The 21802-nt window shown below is 34.7% G+C and overlaps 1 protein-coding gene and 1 long non-coding RNA gene across 7 annotated transcripts in view; both read right to left on the bottom strand.

The window, feature by feature from the left end:
• ankrd10b (ankyrin repeat domain 10b) overlaps positions 1-21802 on the bottom strand; it is a 39344-nt gene that overhangs the window by 5044 nt on the left and 12498 nt on the right. For 3 of the 6 annotated variants that reach the window (NM_001077377.1, XM_005167451.6, XM_005167452.6), the window contains 2 exon segments: positions 944-1194; positions 21339-21430. In NM_001077377.1, coding sequence (NP_001070845.1) covers positions 944-1194; positions 21339-21430 — 343 coding nt within the window. 6 annotated transcript variants of the gene reach the window in all.
• LOC141376070 (uncharacterized) lies at positions 15036-17783 on the bottom strand. Its single transcript, XR_012385164.1, has 2 exons — positions 16004-17783; positions 15036-15207 (listed from the first exon to the last, which is right to left on the bottom strand). It is a non-coding gene; the product is annotated as an uncharacterized lncRNA (long non-coding RNA).

The following is a 21802-nucleotide window of genomic DNA, read 5'->3' as shown; positions in this document are numbered from 1 at the left end:
TATATGCATGCTCCACATGTCTTAATTCCATTTCTGTTTAGTTCAGTTATGACTTTAGTTATGACAGTTCAAATTTCATGTTTAACAGCATAAACAGTTAGTAAACACAAGTACATCTTATTGAACATTTATTTTCATCACCAGTTATCATGTTAGAACAGTTTCTCAAGCAGTTTGTGATGCATTTTAGAACAGGAGATGAGCCCCTGGTCTAATGCACCACCTGGCTTGAGAAACCTGTTCTCAAAGACTTATTATTTGGGAAGCGCACTTATTCTGAATGCCTTCGGCAGAATTCAAATGTGACATTTTATTCTATATTATTCTAGATTTATTCTGAGATTAACCTAGATTAAACAAATTAATCTATGCCCACCTATAAAAAAAAATAATAATAATAAAAAAAAAAATTAAAAAAAAAAAATCGACATTTACAGGGTACACTCTTAATAAGTGCATGGTCTTAATCGTATCAAAATCAAAGTATTGGCATCAATGTAACTGCACTGATTGTCGAGTGTGTGATGCGATTGCATTATGCTTTCTTCAATTTTGCTGCATCTACCGACAATAAAATCATCTCTAATCATCTTCAGTTTAAACTCTTGGTATTGTTTTCCAAATGCACAAACATGAAGCTAGGGCACAGAAAGCCAGCTATGAAAGGTGTGCAACTTTAGCACTGTTTTTATGCACCTTTGCATAAGCTTACTAATACACACAAGACTGTGTCGACCTAAGCATGAGATTAAAACGAAATTTAAATGAAATGTGTATTGCGTATCAGTATATTAGATTTGTGAAACGTTGTCAACTGGACATAGCCACAACATACTTTTTCAATTCTCATCAACATTGCAAACGACAAGCAACCTGTGAGTATAAATAGCATAATTGGACCCCTTTAAGAAAAGCAAATATTCAACATTCAGTCAAGACTTACCATCTGTTCTGGCCTTTTTAATGTGATTAGACTCCATGCAATCAAGAGACCTCTTTCGGCTGGGAACTCCATTTAAGACGCCCCGTTCTTGGATTAGCTTGCGGTCTCCAAAGCACACAGAGCCATTGGTTGAGAATCCATTAAGCTGATTGAGTTGCCGGTTCTGGGCATTGAAGAGCAGTTGGGCACACTCTTGAAAGCCCTGGGCATGGGCTAGGTCAGCTGCGGGCAGTCCACTAGCGTTCCTCATGCTGCGCAATGATAAAATTAGCGTGTTAACACTGCTGGTCTAAGGCAAATGTTTGCAAACCACTCATACAAACACATACACACACACACAGTCCCTTTCTACATTTCACATCAACTTAAACACTTTTGACATCCATGTTGTTAAATGTAGGATAAACTAAATTGAATAAACCATTGCAAAAAAAGATGATTTAATAGACATTTAAAATGCCATGATGTTTCAACTGCAATAGAAAATAATGAACTATTGAAGCTTGCACACAAGTAGATGAGAATTTAATTAGAGGAGGAAAAATACATTTTGCTTACACCAGTCAGTGATTAACATGAAAAAGGCTAATTTGCTTCCATAAGACTGACTGGCAAAATAAGTTGTAGTCAGATTTTTCTGAAATATTTCCGCAAGAATCATCTTCGACACAATCGATGAACTGGAACCAAGATGAACTGATGATTTAAAAGGATTTACAAAAGGAAGTAAAAGTGTTACTTAAAGTGTGTCAGAATACACATCATAAAGCAGAAGTGCTAATAAGAAGTCAAGAATGTAGACGTCCAAACATGTCTTCTTTGAACCTTGCCACAACTCCGAGCTGAAGGGAAAACCGCAGCAGTCTTCTGAATTGAAGAAAAACTGAAGGGAAAAAGATATTTATAGCCTCAAGAGGTTTTATAGTGGGTGAATCTTCATTTTGCTTTGAAGCAACAAGGCAAATGAGCCAAGCTGGAAATTCTTCCTTAACCACTAATAGACAAGAACAGTGCTGGAAGTAGAAATCATCCCGGCTTCTTCAAAAGAAAGACTTGAATCAAATGGTCAACGTTGAAACCATGAAGGATTGTAGAGAAATGTGAAATACCAGTTTAAAATTTGATGGCAGCATTAAAAGATTTTTGGTGTGCATTCAGCATCCACAAAGTCATTTTCTATTGCAGTGAAGAATCAAAGAATACATGAATGAACAAAATTAAGGGCAAAAAAAATCAGTCTTTACACACTTACCCCTGGAACTCCTGCTAACAATCCTGAATACAGTGAGAAAACAAAAATGTGACTCTTGGTAGTGAATTATGCTGAAAACACAGATTAGACTATTAAAATAATTCAGAACAGACAATATATATATATTTTTTTATCACTTGAATTTGAGTGATGCTCTATTTTGTGCAATTGTATATCTATGGGGTTTGAGTAACTGCCAGCTTTAGTCGCTTAAGCCCTAATTGTTATTTAATATCAAACACTGAGCCCAATCCATTTAAACTGACTGGAAAAGATAAACTATTCCAATTCACATTCTAGCATAAAAAGTTTATACAATTTACACAAAAATAAAAAATAAAAATGTACCCACCCTGATGATTCTAAACCTTTGTTTTCTGTTGAACACAAATGAAAATATTTAAATGACATTGGAAAACTTGGCCAATTATATCGGTGAAAAAAAAAAAAAAAAAAAAAGGTTACACAAGTCAATGGCTATCTATTTCCAACATTCGTAAAAAATTATCTTCTTTTGCATGTATTAGAGAAGAAAAATTTGAAAAGAAACTAAATGACATTTTTTGAGGGGGGAACGGTTCATTTCTATTCTACTGTAGCATCACTTGTTTATTAAAATGTATTATTATTTTTGAATGTCTCCCTTATTTCTAATTGCAGAAGTGTCTACAGAAGAACCTTCAACGTTCGGAAGTCTCCAAGAAATAGAATTCTGCAGTAAACTGGTGAGAAGCCAAGTGGCTGGTGTTTCTAAATGGATATCAAAGTACACTAACTCAAGCCATTTCCTCTTAAAACGAATTCATTTAAAGAATCAGGAAGCCAGGTAGGATTTACATATGTCGTATCTATGTTATCTGCAAACAGTGACCATATCAAACTCATCTTGAAATGCATTCAGTCACAGTTTTGTGTGATTGCAAAAATGTAGTTAAACCCCTAACATATACACAGTAAAGTTATTTTACCTCTTTAAAAAAATAAAATGAATACTTGAGATACTCAAGCAGTGATAAACTGTTTGCAAACATCTTCATGCAGTATTGTCACTTGTGCTGCATTTTTTCCTCTCAATAACAAAATTTATACACGCACACACAAATTACAGCGGTGAGAAAACTGCCATTAACGGTTAAAGCACTGAATCATGGTGAAGTGGTGGTTTGCAAAAGCACTGCAATTTAAAACTTTAGTCATGTTCATTTATATTGCACTAAATACAGTACATTGCTTTAAAATAAGAATTAAATGCACAAATGGCATCCATGCTGCTTTAATTAGTATACATGTTAAAAAAAAAAGTATACTATATTTTACTACAGTATATATACTATAGTATTTTTTAATTTTTATTATTATTATTTTGGGGGGGAAAGTTTGCGTTTAGATATTTTAAACTCCTAAAACAAACTTGAAATTTGTATGCAAATATGTTACATCAGTTGATTTTTCTTTAAATAAACGTATTAAAGCCCTCAAAGGGGTTGGATATTAAAACTGAATACAAGACAGATACAAGTCCTGCAGAGTGGCCAAAGAGATATTGGGCGATTCTTCTTACAGAAATTGTGGTCTGGTCACTATGTGATGCTGGTGGAGGAAAACGTTTCCTGACTTGCTTCTCCAAAACACCCCAAAGTGGCTCAATAATATTTACATCTGGTGACTGTGCAGGCCATGAGAGATGTTCACTTTCATTTTCATCAAACCACTCTGTCACCGGTCTTGCTGTTTGTATTTGTGCATTATTATCCTGACACACAGCACAGCCTTCAGAATACAATGTTTGAACCATTGGGTTCAGATGGTCCTCCAGAATGGCTCCATAGTCCTTGCAATGATGCACAAGTATTAAACCTAGGAAATGGCATGATATTGCTTCACTCTGGGCTTGCAACAGTCTGGGTGGTACACTTTTTTGGGGGGGTTTGCATCGTAACTCTCCCGGAGTTACCAAAAATTTGGATATAGCAGACTGGCCATGTGTATTGACCCTGTGGAGCTCCAAACAGAACAAAATGGTTTTGTTGGAAACAGAGTTGAAGTGCACATTTAATTCTGCAGTGAGTTGGGCAGCTGTGGTTTTAATTATTTATTTTTATTTATTTATTTATTTTGATACAATCGAGGTTAGCACTCAGACATCTCTTTCAGACAGCTTCCTCTTGCATCCACTGTTACTCCTGTTGGGTGTGATTTTCCTTCTTGCTGGTATGATGACATTTCTCTGGATACCGTGACACTCTATACATCACAAACACTTGCTGTCTTGGTCACAAACGCACCAAAAAGACACGCACCAACAATTAGTCCTCTTTTGAACTCTGATTTGTTGTGTGCATTGCAATATTTTCAACAAAACTGTGCTATTACTGCTTATTAAACCTTCTCACACTGTTCCTACTAGGGGATTGTGCAATCAATGTAGATTGGCCACCAGTCTGGTCATAATCAGCCATGAAACCTCCAACACTAAATCGGTCAGTGTTTCAGTTTCATTGTCCAACCCCTGTAGATATGATGAGAAATGTACAGGTCCCCTGAAGTCCCTTGTAATGTGCAGCTTTGTTCAATTTTTGACTATTTCAAGTGAATCATGACCGAAGTTTAAAGCGTATTGGATAGCTTTTGTCTTTTAAAAATAAAATAAAAATCTGCCGTTTATTATACAAGAAAAAATTTTCAACAACGCTTCAATTATATGACTATTTTTCACATCACAGTCACATTTCGCTCCCTGTACATACTTGGAAATATGCTAAATATTTCTGCTGCGATGTCTTCTAAAGAGCTGGGTTCAAATTGTGTGTTTGATTCCACTTCCAAACCAGTCCAAGAACTTAAAATTGCTCAATCAACAGCACTACACTACGTATAACTGTCTGAGGAACAAGCACATTCACTGTTAGTAAGCACATGAGGTTTAAGTGCCAAAACTTAGTATTTTGATGAAGGTGGACAGAAAATGCTGGCAGTGCCCCAAATCCTACATCATATCTTCATGAATTTTTTTTTCACAACCACAGAGTGACATTAATAAAATCAGGGGTTTGTTTGTTACATTAAGAAAAGTTTGTTCATTCATGAATTCAGCATACAAAAATAAATCACATTATACAGACATGTTTTAAATCTCTAACTAGATCACATTCCACACGCACACACACACACTCATTCCAAAACACAAGACATTTTCAAATCAAACATCTAAAAACAATACACATTTTCAGCATTAAAAGACATTTTCCATTGAAGAGACCCTCCCCCTCTTATTCCTACCCACATCTGAAGAAAAATATGAATGCTTCTCAAATTTTTTTAGTTTCAAATTATATTTGTTAAATATAAATGGCGTAAGTTCATCCTGGCAGGTCTCAACTGAAAATGATAACACTGTAACACTTTACAATTAAGATTCATTAGTTAGTATTAGTTAACAACATCAAATAAAATGAACAGTCTATGAACAATACTTGTACAGCATTTATTAACTGTGTTCACATTTTTATTATGCATCTTTTAACCATAAATGTTAAGAAAAACTATATTAGTAACTAACATTAACAAAGGTTTTTAAAAAAACTGCTCATAAAAGCATTGTTCATAGTTAACTCATGTTAAATGATGTGTCATATATTATAACAAATGAGATCTTATTGTAAAGTGTTACAAATAAACTTCTTGCAAGAAATCTGAAATAATTGCCTAAACATAGTGGGAGCATGTGGACAATATATTTAAAATTCACACAATCTGCTGTTTTTATTGGCCTAAATATGTGAGTGACTGGAATATTGAATATGGTGGGAAAAAATACAATAATGATTCATTTGTTACTTTGTGTTTGCTTCATTTACCACTTCTGTGACTTTAAATACAAAGCATCAGCAGATATTTCTAAAAATATATTAAATTTATATTACACTTTATATACACTTTTTATATTACATTTATTGGTAATCATTATGTGAATGACATCTGCATCAGGGAATCTTCATGAAATCGCTTTTTTTATTGGTTTTATTTTGTTCATGTCTCACAATTATTTTACTCAAACTCTCAATTAAAACTGATGGAATATTCTTGCACATTGTCCCTGAAATGGCTTAAATTTAAGTGCCAGTTCATTTTAGAATGCCAGATTTAGCAAAAAATTGTTCTTGCATTCATATATTGTCCACAATATTCACTTAATTAGTTCAGATTTCTGACAACTTCAATTACAAATCATTTTAGTTTCTGTAAAATATCAGGAAAACAGTTTTAAATTTACAATGATCTAACCTGGCTACTCTTTGACTTTTAGACATATAAGTCTTATTATTTGAAACTTAAATATATTAATTTGACGTTTAAAATTTATGCCTATTTATTTTTTAAATCGCAGGTCAGTTAGAGAGATACATTTTAGTATTTTGGCTATAATCAGCACTAATTTGCTTATATTAGATGATCTGGTCATGCACACTATGCTAAGATTTCCAAAGTGCCACGATCAACTATTTGAGTTTAACCTGTCACTCTCCCACAGGTGGAAAATTTTTCAGTATTTAGGTATTATAATTTTGTCTAAACATGAACTTTTCTTGACAAACTATGTATCGTATATACTTTCAAGTAAGAACTCAAGGTGGCTTGACAGTTAAACTGTAGGATTCAGTCTAGAAATCACCAAGTTTTGCCATTGGCTGTAAACAAACAGTTGATGAAATGTTCAACTAAGTAAGTATAAATAACTGGTAATTTACAGTAAATAGCTTTCCTGAGGCAAACTTATGCTTAAATAAAAAAAATAAAAAACGTTCTTGCTATTTACTCTTCCTTAAGTGGTATCAACCCTTAATCATAATCTTTCTTTGAACATTAAAGCAGCTATTTTTTATGTAACCACTGGCTTTCATAGTAGAAAAAACAAATACTATGGAAGTCATCATTATAGGTTTGCAGCTTTTTTCAAAATATCTTCTTTTGTGTTCAACAGAATAAAAACAGTCAAAAGGGTTTGGAACCACTTGAAGGTGATGAACAGCGAGTAAATCTTTATTGTTGGGTGATCTTTTAACCATTTTAACGAACTAAATCCAGACATACTGTCGTTTTAATTCATATTTTCCATTAAATTCAGAAATGAAAATGTAAAACATTACTGATGTGTGTATCAGTTTAAGAAGTTAGACCAGAATTCATTTGGCACTGGAACATCAGATAATCAAGCCTTACACATAAATTTAATCATCGCTTATTAATGTGATAGTTCACCCCAAAATTTACATTTTTAGCATTATTTACTCACCTTGTTGTTACCAACCTTCCAATCACCTAGAAAACATTAATATTTGAATAAAACCCAAGAGATTTCTCTTCCTCCATTAAACGTGCATTACACCAAAACAAACACAGAGAAACCTAAACATGCTTACTTGATTTGCAAGAACCAACAGGTTTAAATGGATAGTTCACCAAAATTCTAAACATTTCCACACCATTTACTCACCCTCAGGTGGTTCTAAATCTCTTATGATTTTTTATATTCTGTTGAACACTAAAAAAGATATGAAGAAAGCTTAAAACCTGTAACCACCGACTTCCATAGTAGAAAAAATATACTATGGTGGTGAACGGTTACAGGTTTCTAGCTTTCCTCAAATATCTTATTTTGTATTCAATAGAAGAAAGTCAAACTAGTTTGAAACAAATGAAGGGTGGTTAAATGGCAATTTTCATCTCTGGGTGAACCATCCTTTTAATTCTCGTGCATCGAGCTACTGTGATTGAGCATTGATTCCTTTATTATATTTGAGGTGTGTTGTTTATATGTGAAGAAAGGTCTAACAGACGCCAACTAAGCTCAGGTGAATTATTAAATCATCACTACATGTGAATTACTTTTACAGCTTCAAATTGTGGATGAATTGCATGTTTAGTGGAGGGACAGAAATCTCTCTGCTGTCTTAGCACATTTTATTTGTGTTTTGCAGTTGATCGAATGTTTGGAATTAACAAAGTAAAAAATGATGACGAGTTTAACTTTGGGGCAAACTATCGACTTGATTTTCTCAGTTTTGCTGTCTTTTTTTCATGTAAACATTGGACCTGCCAGGTTTGCCACTGTTTCCTGGTTATTTCAGTGTTCAATAGTGTCGAATAAAACATTTATAAACCACAATTTTGGTGAATCAATACAAACTGTACATTGAAACTAAAGCATTCATTTTGTTTCTTCATTCCTGATATGCTTTGCTACTCTTTATTTGGACTTGATAATTTCCCTTCCATTGGTTTGCGCCCTAACACATAACTTCCTGTGCATCAGACCATGCTTATTCTGGACGAGACTAAGAAGGGACTTATTAGACCTGTCCTACATATATGTCCTATAATTAGTCTACAAAACAAAAATTAAAAACACTAAAATTAATTAGGAAACAAATATACATCAACTGCATTGATTTAAGGGCACAATTAAGCAAAGCATGCAGGTCAAAAGCTAGATCTAGAATCATTCAATAATACAAATGAAAAACAAAAACTTTGTCTTTGGAAAGTTCTAGGTACAAAATGTCCTATCAGTAAAACCAATCACCGCATGAAATACCTCAACAGTTTGCCAGTGTGTTGATACTGAAGGGAGCGATAGTGAGAACACTCCTAAAGCCACAACAGTGCAGTTTCGTTGAGGGAACTTGGAGTGAGTCAGCAGTGTCTATTTGGAATGCTCTCCCCCTTTTCTAGGATTACTTGAAAAAGTCAAGTCATTTCGAATTCAATAGCTGCAAAACATTGAGACGTGTAGATGTTCTCTAGAATTTGTGCCGTAACAGTTAACAAAAAAAATGCAATCTCCATTTCTTTTGTCATCATGCCACTTTCATAAGGACAAAGGTGACAGATGATTCATAAAAGAACATGTCTTAGCAAAAGGGTAATCATCATATGTCATAGGGTAAAAATCTGCAGGCGACATTGTAAATACAAACAGTTTCTCTCTATGAACAAAGTCTCAGAATCAAAAATGCAGACAGGTTAAAACAAAATACTAGTAATGCTATTGACACTATTAGGGTCTAGAAATGAAAACCCTGCTGATAATTAGGCCTGTGATTCACCCTGCTCTCTTTAACTATAGTTTCTAAACCACACTTTTTCCTGACAAAGTTTTGGATTGAGGGCTTTGGGAAACTTGAGGGAAAAGGACCTTTTTTGAAACTTGATCTTTAAAAAAAAAAAAAAAAAAAAAAAAAAAGAAGCATCTAATGAAAAGGACCATTTATAATTCAAAATAGTTTGGTAAAATAAAATATTGCACTATCCACATGATACTGACATGTCTTGATTTAAGGTACGATTTAGTTATCTACACTACCTGACAAAAATCTTGTCGTTGATCCCAGTTGTAAGAGCAACAAATCATGACTTGACTTTTAGTTGATCATTTTGAAAAGTGACCGAAGAAAGATTTTTTTGATGAATCATCTGTTGAACTGCATCCCAGCCATCACAAATACTGCAGAAAACCTATTGGAGCCTTCATGGCCCAAGATGTTCACAGAAATCAGTCAAGTTTGGTGAGGGAAAAATCATGGTTTGAGGTTACATTCAGTATGGGGGCGTGTGAGAGATCTGCAGAGTGAGTGGCAACAATAACAGCCTGAGGAATCAAGACATTTGCCTGCCCAGTACATTACAAACCACAGGAGAGGGCAAATTCTTCAGCAGGATAGCGCTCCTTCTCATACTTCAGCCTCCACATCAAAATTCTTGAAAGCAAAGAAGGTCAAGGTGCTCCAGGATTGGCCAGCCCAGTCACCAGACATAACCATTGAGCATGTCTGGGTTAAGATGAAGAAGAAGGCATTGGATGAATCCAAAGAATCGTGATCAACTCTGGGAGTCCTGCAAGACACTTTCTTTTCCATTCCAGCTGACTTTTTAAGTCATGTATGCATTCAGTCCTCCAAGCTCATGGGAGTCATATTAACTCTGTTTCCACTGCACCATGACTTTATACTGTACATTATTTCTGTTAAGTGACAAGACTTTGTCTAAGCAAAGTCAGACCTTACTGTCCTAAATAACTTAAAAATCAAGGCATGATCATATTTTATTTTGGTAAAATAAGCGTAATCTAGAGGCCTTTGTCTTTTATATGTGCCACTTCTGATACCAAATGATCAACTGAAGTCAAGTTATTATTTGTTGTTTTAAAACTTGGATAGGTGACAAGAGTTTTTTCAGGTAGAGCATTTATAAAGACAAGGGTAAGGCTAATTTCAACTGGATATCTTATCTGAAATATCTGCTTTGCCGTTTTTAAATCAAACTAGCAGATTAAGAAAGAAAAGAGAAAATGTACATTTGACATTGTGTATGTCACTGGTGAAGAACACAGAAAGCTGAACAAAGTGAATGTATTGAAGATTTTGTTAAAGAAAAAAATGAGGAGCAAACTTTTGTATCGCATAAAAAATGAGAATAGCAGAAAGAAAATGTGGCAAAGCACACATCTTTTCAAAGGATCTGGCATTTTGAGCCTGGAGACAGCATGCTTCGTGAAGAGGGAATTATGAGAGATCACTTGAGAGAAGAATGAATCACAGCTTCTGAGAACGATGAGATATTATAAGCATCGAGTTTATCCATCAAGCATAGTTGGAGTGGAGGAATCTTTGTGGTGAGCCATGAACAACTTAAAGCAGAAATGATGGCAAAAATAATCCATCTAGAGATAACAAACCTAAAATAATAATAATAATTAATTAACGTGCAGTTGAAGATTGTGAATCGGATAAGGTGATTGAGGTTTCAAGAAAACTTGTAGGGTTTTATTCCCAATTTCATAGACTTTCTTTTGGACATTGGAGTTTCTTCTGTATTTTTTTTCTGCTTTTAAATATCTACAATTACAAAGAACTTACACAAGAGTTGTTAATACACATGTATTCCTGCTGGAATCTGGAGGAACAGTTCTAGCAACAAAGCAAGTCAATAAAGCAACTTTTGTCTTCCTTTTTCTGTTCAATTCATGTTATTTTGTTTCCGAGAAATCCTTTAAAATACCAGGCATTGATTTTACTGTGATCCCCTTCAATTGCCGTCTTATAAGGAAACTGAAGGTTTCATTCCCAGTGTCAAGAGAATATCTTCATTGGTGGCTGATGCATTTTCTCCAGGAATGGAAAGTTTCGGGTTGATATTGGATCTCAAGAACTAAAAGAAATAAAGTAAGTGCTAGAAATAGACAGAGGGGGAGATAAGGAGGAAACCGATAAAACATCCAGTTGTCCAATTTATTGTATTGTTATGAAATTCTTTAAAAATCATATTTCTTGATGCTATAGTGTTAGTCGTCTTTGAAAAAAGTCTACTCCCAATATATTTGTGTAAAGATTTCAAAAGAGAAATATAAATGCAGTTAAGTGTTATTTTATGCAGGACATTGGACCTAACATCAACAACTTAATGCATGTTAGATGAAGTAGATGTTGTTCCAGATTTAGTAGTATTGAAAAGACTTTGTTTAAAAATGTATTTGAGCAAAATAATAATTACACAGAAGCAGATTATACTTTATTTGTATGATTTAAAGAGATTTTAAATATTTAAAAAACCCAAAGCCCTCAGTCCTCTCAATCTCCTACTAAATGAAATCCTTCTTTTAAACCTTTTCTTCTGCTTTGAATTGGGTAAATTTGACACACTATTATTGTCTTAACCTTTAAAGCTGCCTGAAGCTTCAGTGCCACTAGACCACTCTAAGACTTGAAACATTGTTCATAATGCCATAATAAAAAACAAACATCAGCAATCCTATTGGTCTGGTTGCTAAATGCACATTTCATCATGATCTCAAAAGCATTTCCAATAAACACAGCATGCGCTTAATGATAAACTGGACATGTAAAAACAACCCCTAGTTTCCCAAAACAAAATATTTCATCTCTCTGATTTTGAATGCCACATGCTACTGAAAGATAAAGTAATATAACATTTGTTGCCGATCTATCACATATTTGCATTGAAAAAAGTCTTAATTAAAATATATCCTTATATATTTTAGATTAAAGTTAAAGTTAGATATGATACCGCTAGGACTGACTGTGTCAGTGGCCGAAGAGTGGCTTTTTTTCTTCCTTATTTTGTGTCCATTAGTAGATCTACACACATATTTGAATATCCTTAGATGTGTTAGGGGTTCTCTATAAAGGCCACAAATCTGTCCAGTCAAATAATTAAATATAATTTACATGTCAGAAACATTAGAGAAAATTATGAATTCCATGTAGAGTATGAAATATTGCATTATCTTAAAAAAATGTATTGCAATCTATGCTGCTGCTAAATTGAAAAAGTTGACATGCATTTAGATTTTTTTGCATTTTTTTCCCTCTCGTCCTGAAAACATGATTAACTTCAATAACTAAACTACTTGGCAATAAAGAATATTACTCCCTGTAATGAATGCATAATTTTACCCATAAAAAATGTTTTAATGTTCCAAAATAATAAACTTTATAGTTTATGATTCATTTAGTGTTTCTCAACCACTTTCCTGGAGGACCACCAACACTACAACATGCATGTCTCCATTGCCTGTAATACCCATTACAGGTCTCTCCGTCTCTGCTAATGAGCTGATGATCTGAATCAGGTGCGTTTAAGGAGAAATGGAAAATGTGTAGAGCTGGTGGCCTTTCAGGTACGTGGTTGAGAAACATTGAGTTCATATGACAGATGAAGGTCAGAAGACCAAAACATTAAGTAAAATAAATGTTTGAGCAAGTATTGATGGTGTGTGGGTTGTTTGCTTGCTCAGTTGATGATTAAAAAATACAACTTCAGTCAAATTAAAGTGATTATTATTCAAATGTACTTTATTAGGGCAATAGGGCACCACAGTGTTGTAAACTGTATTAATGTGTAAACACTATGTTTCATATGGCATTCAAAACAGGAGAGCATCATTTGCAGATCTAATGTGTGGCTGTAGTGTTTAGCAGGCTTGAGATCTTTACACCAAAAGCCTGCCAGAAACACTATAGCAAGCTGATCAGTACCTACTGTTCCACAAAACACATCTAACCTTTGCTTTACAAAGCAGCACTTTTTGAGCTCAATAAACAAATGTAAAAAGCAGAATAATCAGCCATAATTAGGACATATTTTTATACATTTTATCTATACATAGTGTGACATAAAAGTATAAGAACGAAATGTGCCTTTAAAATTGTATTTTTGATTCAATCAAATAAATTAAGCCAAAATAAATGTAACAATCTCAGTCATTAAGGAAACATTGGTTTGATGTGCCGCTGTGGAACATCAGGCGATGTCAATTAATTATTACCATCATCAACAAGATATGCCTTAATTCCCAAGCAGCATTTCTCATTGTCAAGAGATAAGAAACACAGAGAACCCATTCAGATTCAACTGTTGCATTTCACCAGAATGAGCAACAGAAATGCTCCTGCACCACTGCATTTTAGTTTTTTTCTCATTACAAATCATATTACACTGAAAGGTTACACTCCAGAACTAAATATTACTACAAGAGACCTGTTGCAACACTCTGGAGATCTGTTGAAAAAGACAATAACTCTTAATAACATTTGAGCATGCCTCTAATCCCTCTGCAAAGTCAACAGTGCACTTTATAATTATCAAAAAGTTGACAAATTATGTCAACTTTTCCTGCAAGGTTTGGTTACAGCCCTAATCAACAAACCTGAACCAGCTCATCACAGCTTTCAGGCTAACTAGAAGCTTCCTGATGGTAGACCTTATGCATGGGGGGCTTTTAATTTTGAATAGGATTGCCCAGGCACTTCCGGTGAACGGTCATGCCCTAAACTCACCATGTTTAAGATCTGGTCTGTTAAGACAATATAAAGTAGGTCTCAACATAGACAAGCAGCACTTCATTAAACTCCATTGTTTGGTTTCATGTCTTTAAAATACGAACATTTTTTACCACAGTATTTTTAAAGGATTTTCAGCACTCGTGTTTAAATGGAGTCAAGTTTAAACAGTTGTTGATTTACGCTTGGAAATCTAAAATAATTCTTTGGTCTGTCTATATTTTGATTCAATTACGTCATCAATGCTATAAAAGAAACCTCATGAATATAAAGTCATATAAACAGTACACCAGATGTTTTTCGGTGGCTGAGAAGCCATGTGTGCATTTGGCCCATTGGTTGAAGAATACACTTTGGGTTGGACTGGAGACCTCTAGTCACGTATGTCAGAGCACTTCAATCCTGGGTCTGATGCCCACTACCTTCCAGGGTTCAGCTCCAGCTCTAATCAAAGAAACCTGAAGCAGCTGATCAAGCCTTTTGGGATTATTTGAAAATAAATTGCTGAGCTAAAGCAGGCTGGAAGTAAGCCTTGCAGGACAGCGAGTCTCCAAGTGAAGAGTTTAAGACCTCTAATGTTGATTTACACATGTAAAAGATGTTAAACAGTCAAGAATACCCATTTCTCCTGTGTGTGGGCCATTTTTTACCACCAGCCCTTAATTAACCACACTTGAATCAGTTAACCGATGTTCAGGATTATTAGAAACTTTTAGGCAAGTATTTTGGAGAAGGCTGGAAATTGGCCCTTCAATAGCAAGATCAGACACTAGCTCTGTAGATCAGGCAGGTTTCCAAAGATCAACATCCTGCAGATTCTGCTCCAACCAGCTGCAACACACTTGAAGCTAGAAGTGTCTAGTAAATCTAGAATCTTCTAGTAAACCTGAAGCCTTAAGACATTTATCAATAACAAATATGCAAAATCTGGGCTTTTGGTAGATCAGACGAGGCAAGGTCAGCTCAGGAGAACCATCAGTTCTTTAAATAGACAAGTAGTGTACTTTATAATGTTAATCGCCTCACCATTGCCATTTCAGTTTTACTTACTGTACATATTGACAATAAAAGGAAGAATTTAATAAAGGACTGGCCTTTACATTTGATTTAAAGATCTTAATAGCAGCAAAATTGTGGAAAATCACCAACACAACCTTTCCTTTTCACAAATTAAATGTATTAATATGTGGTCCAGGCAATGTGCTAATATTAAATGTAACATGATGTAATCATGTAAACAATTATAAAAGTATAATTAATAGGGATAGGACCATTCGGTTCTCTTGTATTGGTTTGACACACGTATGTATTGTTTGTTTCACATGTTTTTCTTTTTTTTATAATCATGACAGGGAAGCACATGTTTTGGTATCTGACTGGAACATGCAATCCCACTGTATAGATACCTGCCATCCGCAGTTATTTCTCTCTCTCTTGTCCATGCCTCCTCGGCCACTCAGCACAGGCACATTTCTGGTGTCATGAGAAATCGAGCCCTCCTTAACAATCGAGTCTGCCTATACAACCCTGATTGATCCTATTGTTTTACTAGAGTTGTAATAGGTATAGTCTGTAGCACCTGATTATAAAGTCCAGTAATACAACTTTTAATTCTGTCAAATCACGTCGTAATTTATATAATGAAAAAGCGTAATAATGACCATTTCATTTTACCATTATAATGACATTTATAAGCGTCATATAGACACGTTCATGTACCGATGTATAATTAAAAGGCATGGGTTATGAAATTGAGCATTTATATATCATACTGTTTAGTTAGCCTATGTGCTAGCATAATCATACATCTACTGTTAGCCTACTAGGTACAACAAGCTAACGCAGCTCTGATTAGCCACACAACAAGCAATCACAATAATAGCTTTTGATCAGGCATTCACCTCAGATGACCCCTTGGGGTCCTAAGTGGACTCGATTCCAATGGGGGACTTGATTTTTCACCACACCGGCCACTTAAAGCAGTTTGTTGTTGTGTTCCTCTGGTTATGACCCACTGCAGTCTTTTCTATCTCTGTCAGAAACTCAATACTATGTGTGCGTTCTTCTTTCAGCTCAAAGTAAATGCTTCATTGTTTGTTTGTTTTTTTTAAATTCAACATGTTCTTGCCCTGCAATATAGACAGAATTCATGTCAAAATAGTCAGATTTAACAGTCTGCTTTTTGAGTCTGAAGTGATAGTACACAATCGTAGAAAAGTGTTTAATTAATTTTAAGGGTGCTTTCACACTAGCACTTTTGTTCCGCTCCCGGGTTCGTTTGACCTCATAGTACGATACGTTTAGCTAGTGCGAACGTGTCTTCTAATCTTATGTGCGCACCCGTGAACCCTATCCGAGTCTGCCTGAAAAAGGTGGTCTGAGGTAAAGTTCATGCGAACTCTGGTACGGTTCAATTCGGATGTAAATGCAATCGTACCAAATAACGGAAGTGAACCGCCAACTCCACAACAAACTATCGCTTTCATAACGTTCGTTTGTGTGTGTGCGCGTCACGTTTCGTACCTTGGTGACAAGTGGGACTGAGCCAGGGAAAACACAATGATACGCAGTGATGTCTGCTTGTCTCTTTCAAAAACAGCTTCTGCAGACACTTTGTGATTTTCTGAACGTTTCTAATATTTTTGCGGCAGATGGACGCGAGTCGCTTTCTGAATGTTCAAAATTAAACGATTCGGTAAAAGCAAATCAACCAGGATGTGGAGAAGTCTGTCTTTCCTTTTGCTTGCGCTTTGCTTTCCAAATAATGGAAGTGAACCACCAACTGTACTGTACAACAAACTATCGTTTACATAACGTTCATTCGTGTGTGTGTGTGTGTGTGTGTGTGTCACGTATCGTACCTTAGTGACAAGCAGGACTGACCCAGAGCAAACACAGTGATCATTTCAGCTCTTCTCCTATAAAAACAGCTTCTGCAGACACTGTGTAATGTTCTAAATGTTTATAATATTTTTGCGGCAGATGGACGCAAGTCGCATTCTGCATGTTAAAAACCAAAAGCTTCAGTAAAAGCAGAATGGCCGCGATGTGCGGATGACTTTTCATTTCGGCGCTTTGCTTTCGTGACCGTCACCTAGCGACGGTCGTATACAAAACAGCAGCTCAATGACGTAAGCCTACCGGGGTTCAGAAGGAAAAAAGACAGTGTGAACACAAACCAACCAAGAAGGTGGCATGGGGAAACAATCAAACTTGGGTACGGTCCAGGCAATTGAACCAAGTGTGAAAGCACCTTAAGTCTTAAGCTGTTGCCATTACTATAAATCAACATAAAGCTAAGACTTAGACTGAAATTTAATTACATGGCCATTAGAATAACTTTATTAAATACAGTAAACTGTAGATTATAAGTCTATGGCTGCGTCCAAAACTGCATACTTCCATAATGTATAGAAAGCTAAAATCTGTATGCCAGTCGAGTAGTATGTCCGAATTCACAATTCGAAAATCAGTATGCGAGAACTACCCGGATGACTTACTACTTCCAGCGAGATTCTGAAGTGCGCATCCCATGCAAGGTGGGCTATCCCATGGTGACCCACGAGAGAATTCATGAATGGGAGTGAAGCGACACAACTGATGCAGGTAGGTCACATGATCATGACAAAATGGCAGTTGAAGTACGTCCGAATTCCATTCATGCTGCTCACATTCATGCTGTATAAAACCTGCTTTTCTAACGGCCGAATAGTACGTTTAAATACAAATGCAGTCCCTACTGAGTAGTAGGCGGTTTCGGACGCAGCCTGTGTTTTATGCTGATTTATAGTCTTTAACTATTACAACACAGTACTTTAACAATGTAAGCTAAATCAAACCACAAACTGTGAACAAAGAACAGTGCTATTCGAGTTTGAACTCGTGAACTGTCCCACCCCTAATAAATAAGTAGTATTAGAAGCTTATACTATAGAAAATCAAGATAAGCAGTAATCAAGTCAAACTAGCAAATTTAATTGCCAATACAAAATTGAATACTACCTCTAAAGCCTAATTCACACTTTGTAGCTGACTTTCGGCTGAGTGGCGGTTTTGCTAGCTCTCCAATGAAATGAATGGTCTCTTGTTTCGTTGTCATGGTATGTTGCTTCATGTGTAAATGGTGCTTAATGTGATGTATATCACAAAATGTAGTTTTAAGAGTATAAAAAAAATTTTTTCAGGTGAGGATGTAGTTTTAATCTTAAATCATTTGTTTATTTATAAAGACTATATTGGAAAGTGTACATTAATGAATTTGGAGATTTATTTAAGAAGTATAATTAAAATTACTCAAGTTTGTGCTCAGGCAAAGCAATACACAAGGGGACAAAGATAAGGTTTATAATCTCCAAATACATTTGAGCAAACTGTTAAATAGTTTTATAATCTTTATAAATAAATCACTGAATAGATGCATCACATCCTGATGCATCCACAATAAAAGTTGTAAACTAGAGCAAAAACATACGCTGGGATTGCATACTTGCCTTTGAATTGTACATGCATTTGACCTTGGTTTGGACATTTTACCAGGTCACAAGTACAGAAAAGTTTCTAATTCTGTTTTGTTATTGTTAGAAGTATGTGGACCCCTAAATATAATATTTGGTGCATCCCAAATCACATAGTTATGCATTATTTTATGCCATTTTTGTAGTACAAGTAGTGCATTCACACCAAAAATTGTAAATACTCTGACGGTTGTGTGCATAGTGTAAAAGTAAATAGTGTATAGTGTGTCATTTGGGACAGGAGTAATGTTTTGGCAGGTTTAGAATGCATTAAAATAACCATTATTGACTTTGCAGAGATATTTTGAATGCAGCTCACCCATTGGGTTCTCTTACTTCTTATCTCTCAACAAGGATCAAAACATTTAGCAACCAAGGTCGACTTAAAATAGCAAGAGTTTTTGTTTGCTTTTGAGCTATGAGGAAATGTGCAGCAGTTCGCAACCTTGTAATGACAATACATTTAAAATCAAAAAGTGAAGGAAACAAAAAGGATATTACCTCCGCACTTCACAGGGGATTATAGAAGACATGATAGAGATCATCAAATTCAGAATACATTTCACATTTAGGCAAAACCAAGCCAATAATACTAAATCTGCTCACATATTTCAGAAGAGCTCCATCAAAATGCACGTTGACATGGATTGGCTGCATGAAGGTGCTGTCAAAATCACATTTTCAGCTTGGATTGCTTAAATAATTGCTTTAAATTTTATACAGTAACATTTTACAAAAGGATTTATTGTGTCAAAATTTGTTAATGCACTAGCTATCATTAACTAACAATGTAAGAGTCATTTATTGATCTTTTAATTCAGGGGTGACCCCCCCTGTTCCAGGGGAAATACCTTCCTGCAGATTTCGGTTGCAACCTTGATCAAACACACCTGCTTATTAAGTGCTATTACGGTCCTAATTAAATGATTAATTAAAGAGTGTGTTTAGTCAGGGTTGAAACTGAATTCTGCAGAAAGCTAGATCTCCAGTAACAGAACTGAGCACCCATGTTTTAATTCTTTACATATAATTTACATTAGCATATGTATTAGCATATATTATATTTTTATTATAAAGAAACAAAGCCAATTAACAAAAAAAAAACAAAAAAAAAAACACTTGTTTAACAAAATAATAAATGCTAAAAAAATGTTCAATGTATGTTCAATGTTAAATGTATGCTTTTTTTTTACATATAAAAACATTGGAGATTAACTTAAGTCAACATCTAATTATCTGAACAAGCAATAAAAAACACTTTCGAATTAGAGCTGGGCGATATGGCAAAAATGCAATCTCGTTAATTATTTTTCCTATTGAATGACAACGATATTTTTATATACAAGTTGTATATAAGTATATTATTTATAAGTTGTTAATGCTTTTAGATTTAAAAGAGTACCCCAACAACTACTGAAGCCACAAAAATTAGAGGGTCCATTAAATGGAATAACATTTTTAAATTGATAAATTTAGATTGATAAATTTGCGGTGCCGAAAATTCAGTACATTCGCTTTTAGATTCCTATTGTTGCAAATTTCTGCTTTGTGATTGGCTCTTAAATCAATATGGAGTAAAAATGTCCAGAGCTTATCCTTGTTATTGACATAAATTTTATCACAATTTAATATAATGTCGCTTATTGGCCCAGCCCTAATTTGAATACAATATTAAACTGTTATATTGTGTACATCTTAATGGATAAACAAGAAATAAACAGCAACTGTATTTATTATTTGAACAATCAATAACTTGCTAATCAAATATATTCCTAATAAAGTGAAAATGTTAAATAACGATAAAGGCATAGTTATAAAAAATAAATAAATAAATAAAAATTCAGAATTACTTCCCTCAAGTAGTTCCAAACTTTTATAGCCAAGTTTCTTTTCTCTGTTGAACACAACACAAAAGATGACTTTTTAAAGAATGTTGGAAGCCTGTGACTTTTGACATCGATGGTAGGAAAAAAAATATTATAGAGGTCAATAGCTAGCTACTGGGTTTCAACATTCTGCAAAATATCTCCAACAGGTTTGAAGCCACTTGGGAATGAGTAAATGGTGACAATATTTTCAATTTTGAGAGAACAATTCTTTAATAAGCAGACCTTTTTGTAAAGTGTTACCGTATAAGCAATGTATTTCTACATACACTATAAAAATACTATATATTTTTCCTAAACGTAAAATTTATTTCCTTCACATATTCATCACATTTGAAAGTGATTGAGATGTAATATAATCAGTTAAAAAATGTGAAAACAAATTAGCTACTTTAAGTGAAATCGATATATCTCTTTACTCAACTTTTATGTCTTCTATTGCCGTCGTGACTGACAACTAATCTTAAAATTAAATGACAAATAAGTTCATATAGTAGCATCCTCATGTTAAAATGTAAAAAAAAATTTAAATTACCAGTTAAAGAAAATCACTCACACAGTCTTTAAAACAAACTAAAAATGTGAGATTGAAAACCAGCCAGTTTTCTACCACTATGGACAATGAGTATCATATGTATTTACAGAGAAGGCTAGGAAATGGTCAATTAAAAAGTACCCTTTATACACACACACACACCATATATGTTTTGTTCCCATATTGTCTTATAGTGGAAGAAAAGAAAAGTAGAGCTTTGTTATGTGTAAGGATCAACAGCTGTGTTTTGATGAAGCGCTTCTTAAATAAAGCACCAGCGGGGCATTTGTATGGATGTAAGGGACAGAGAGAGAAACAGTTACTGCGAGCAGCAGTTATTGAAGACTTACTCTGTCTTTGCTCCCTGGAGCAGGAGGGTGTTAATGCAGTCAGTGCTGCCAGCACGGGCCGCTTTGTGGAGGGGGGTTTCTCCAACATAATCCTAAAACACAGACAGAATGCAAAAGCACCAGATGAGAGCAGGACTGACATGAAATTTGCAAATCGATTGTTTTCAGTCATGATATCCATGTGGAGACATGGCAGGCAAAACAGTGGACAATAATGACAGCTTGCCTGGAATCTCCATAGAAAGACAGCACAATACAGACAGATTTCCATCTGTTTCAAGCAATGGATATTTGTATCATGTAAACAAAAAAAAAAAAAAAACAAACAAAAAAAAAACAGGGACAAAAAAAGATAGGAACAATGGAAATTATAGAAATTAAATATCAGGGCTTGACAGTGCCACCATTTCACTTACATTTTCGACTAATTATAGATGTGTGCGAACTGCAAAATGTATTCAGTA

Source organism: Danio rerio, chromosome 9, assembly GCF_049306965.1.
Source record: "Danio rerio strain Tuebingen ecotype United States chromosome 9, GRCz12tu, whole genome shotgun sequence".
Taxonomy (NCBI): domain Eukaryota; kingdom Metazoa; phylum Chordata; class Actinopteri; order Cypriniformes; family Danionidae; genus Danio; species Danio rerio.
Note: the sequence above shows the minus strand (reverse complement) of the source record. Positions and strands in the feature narration are given on the sequence as shown.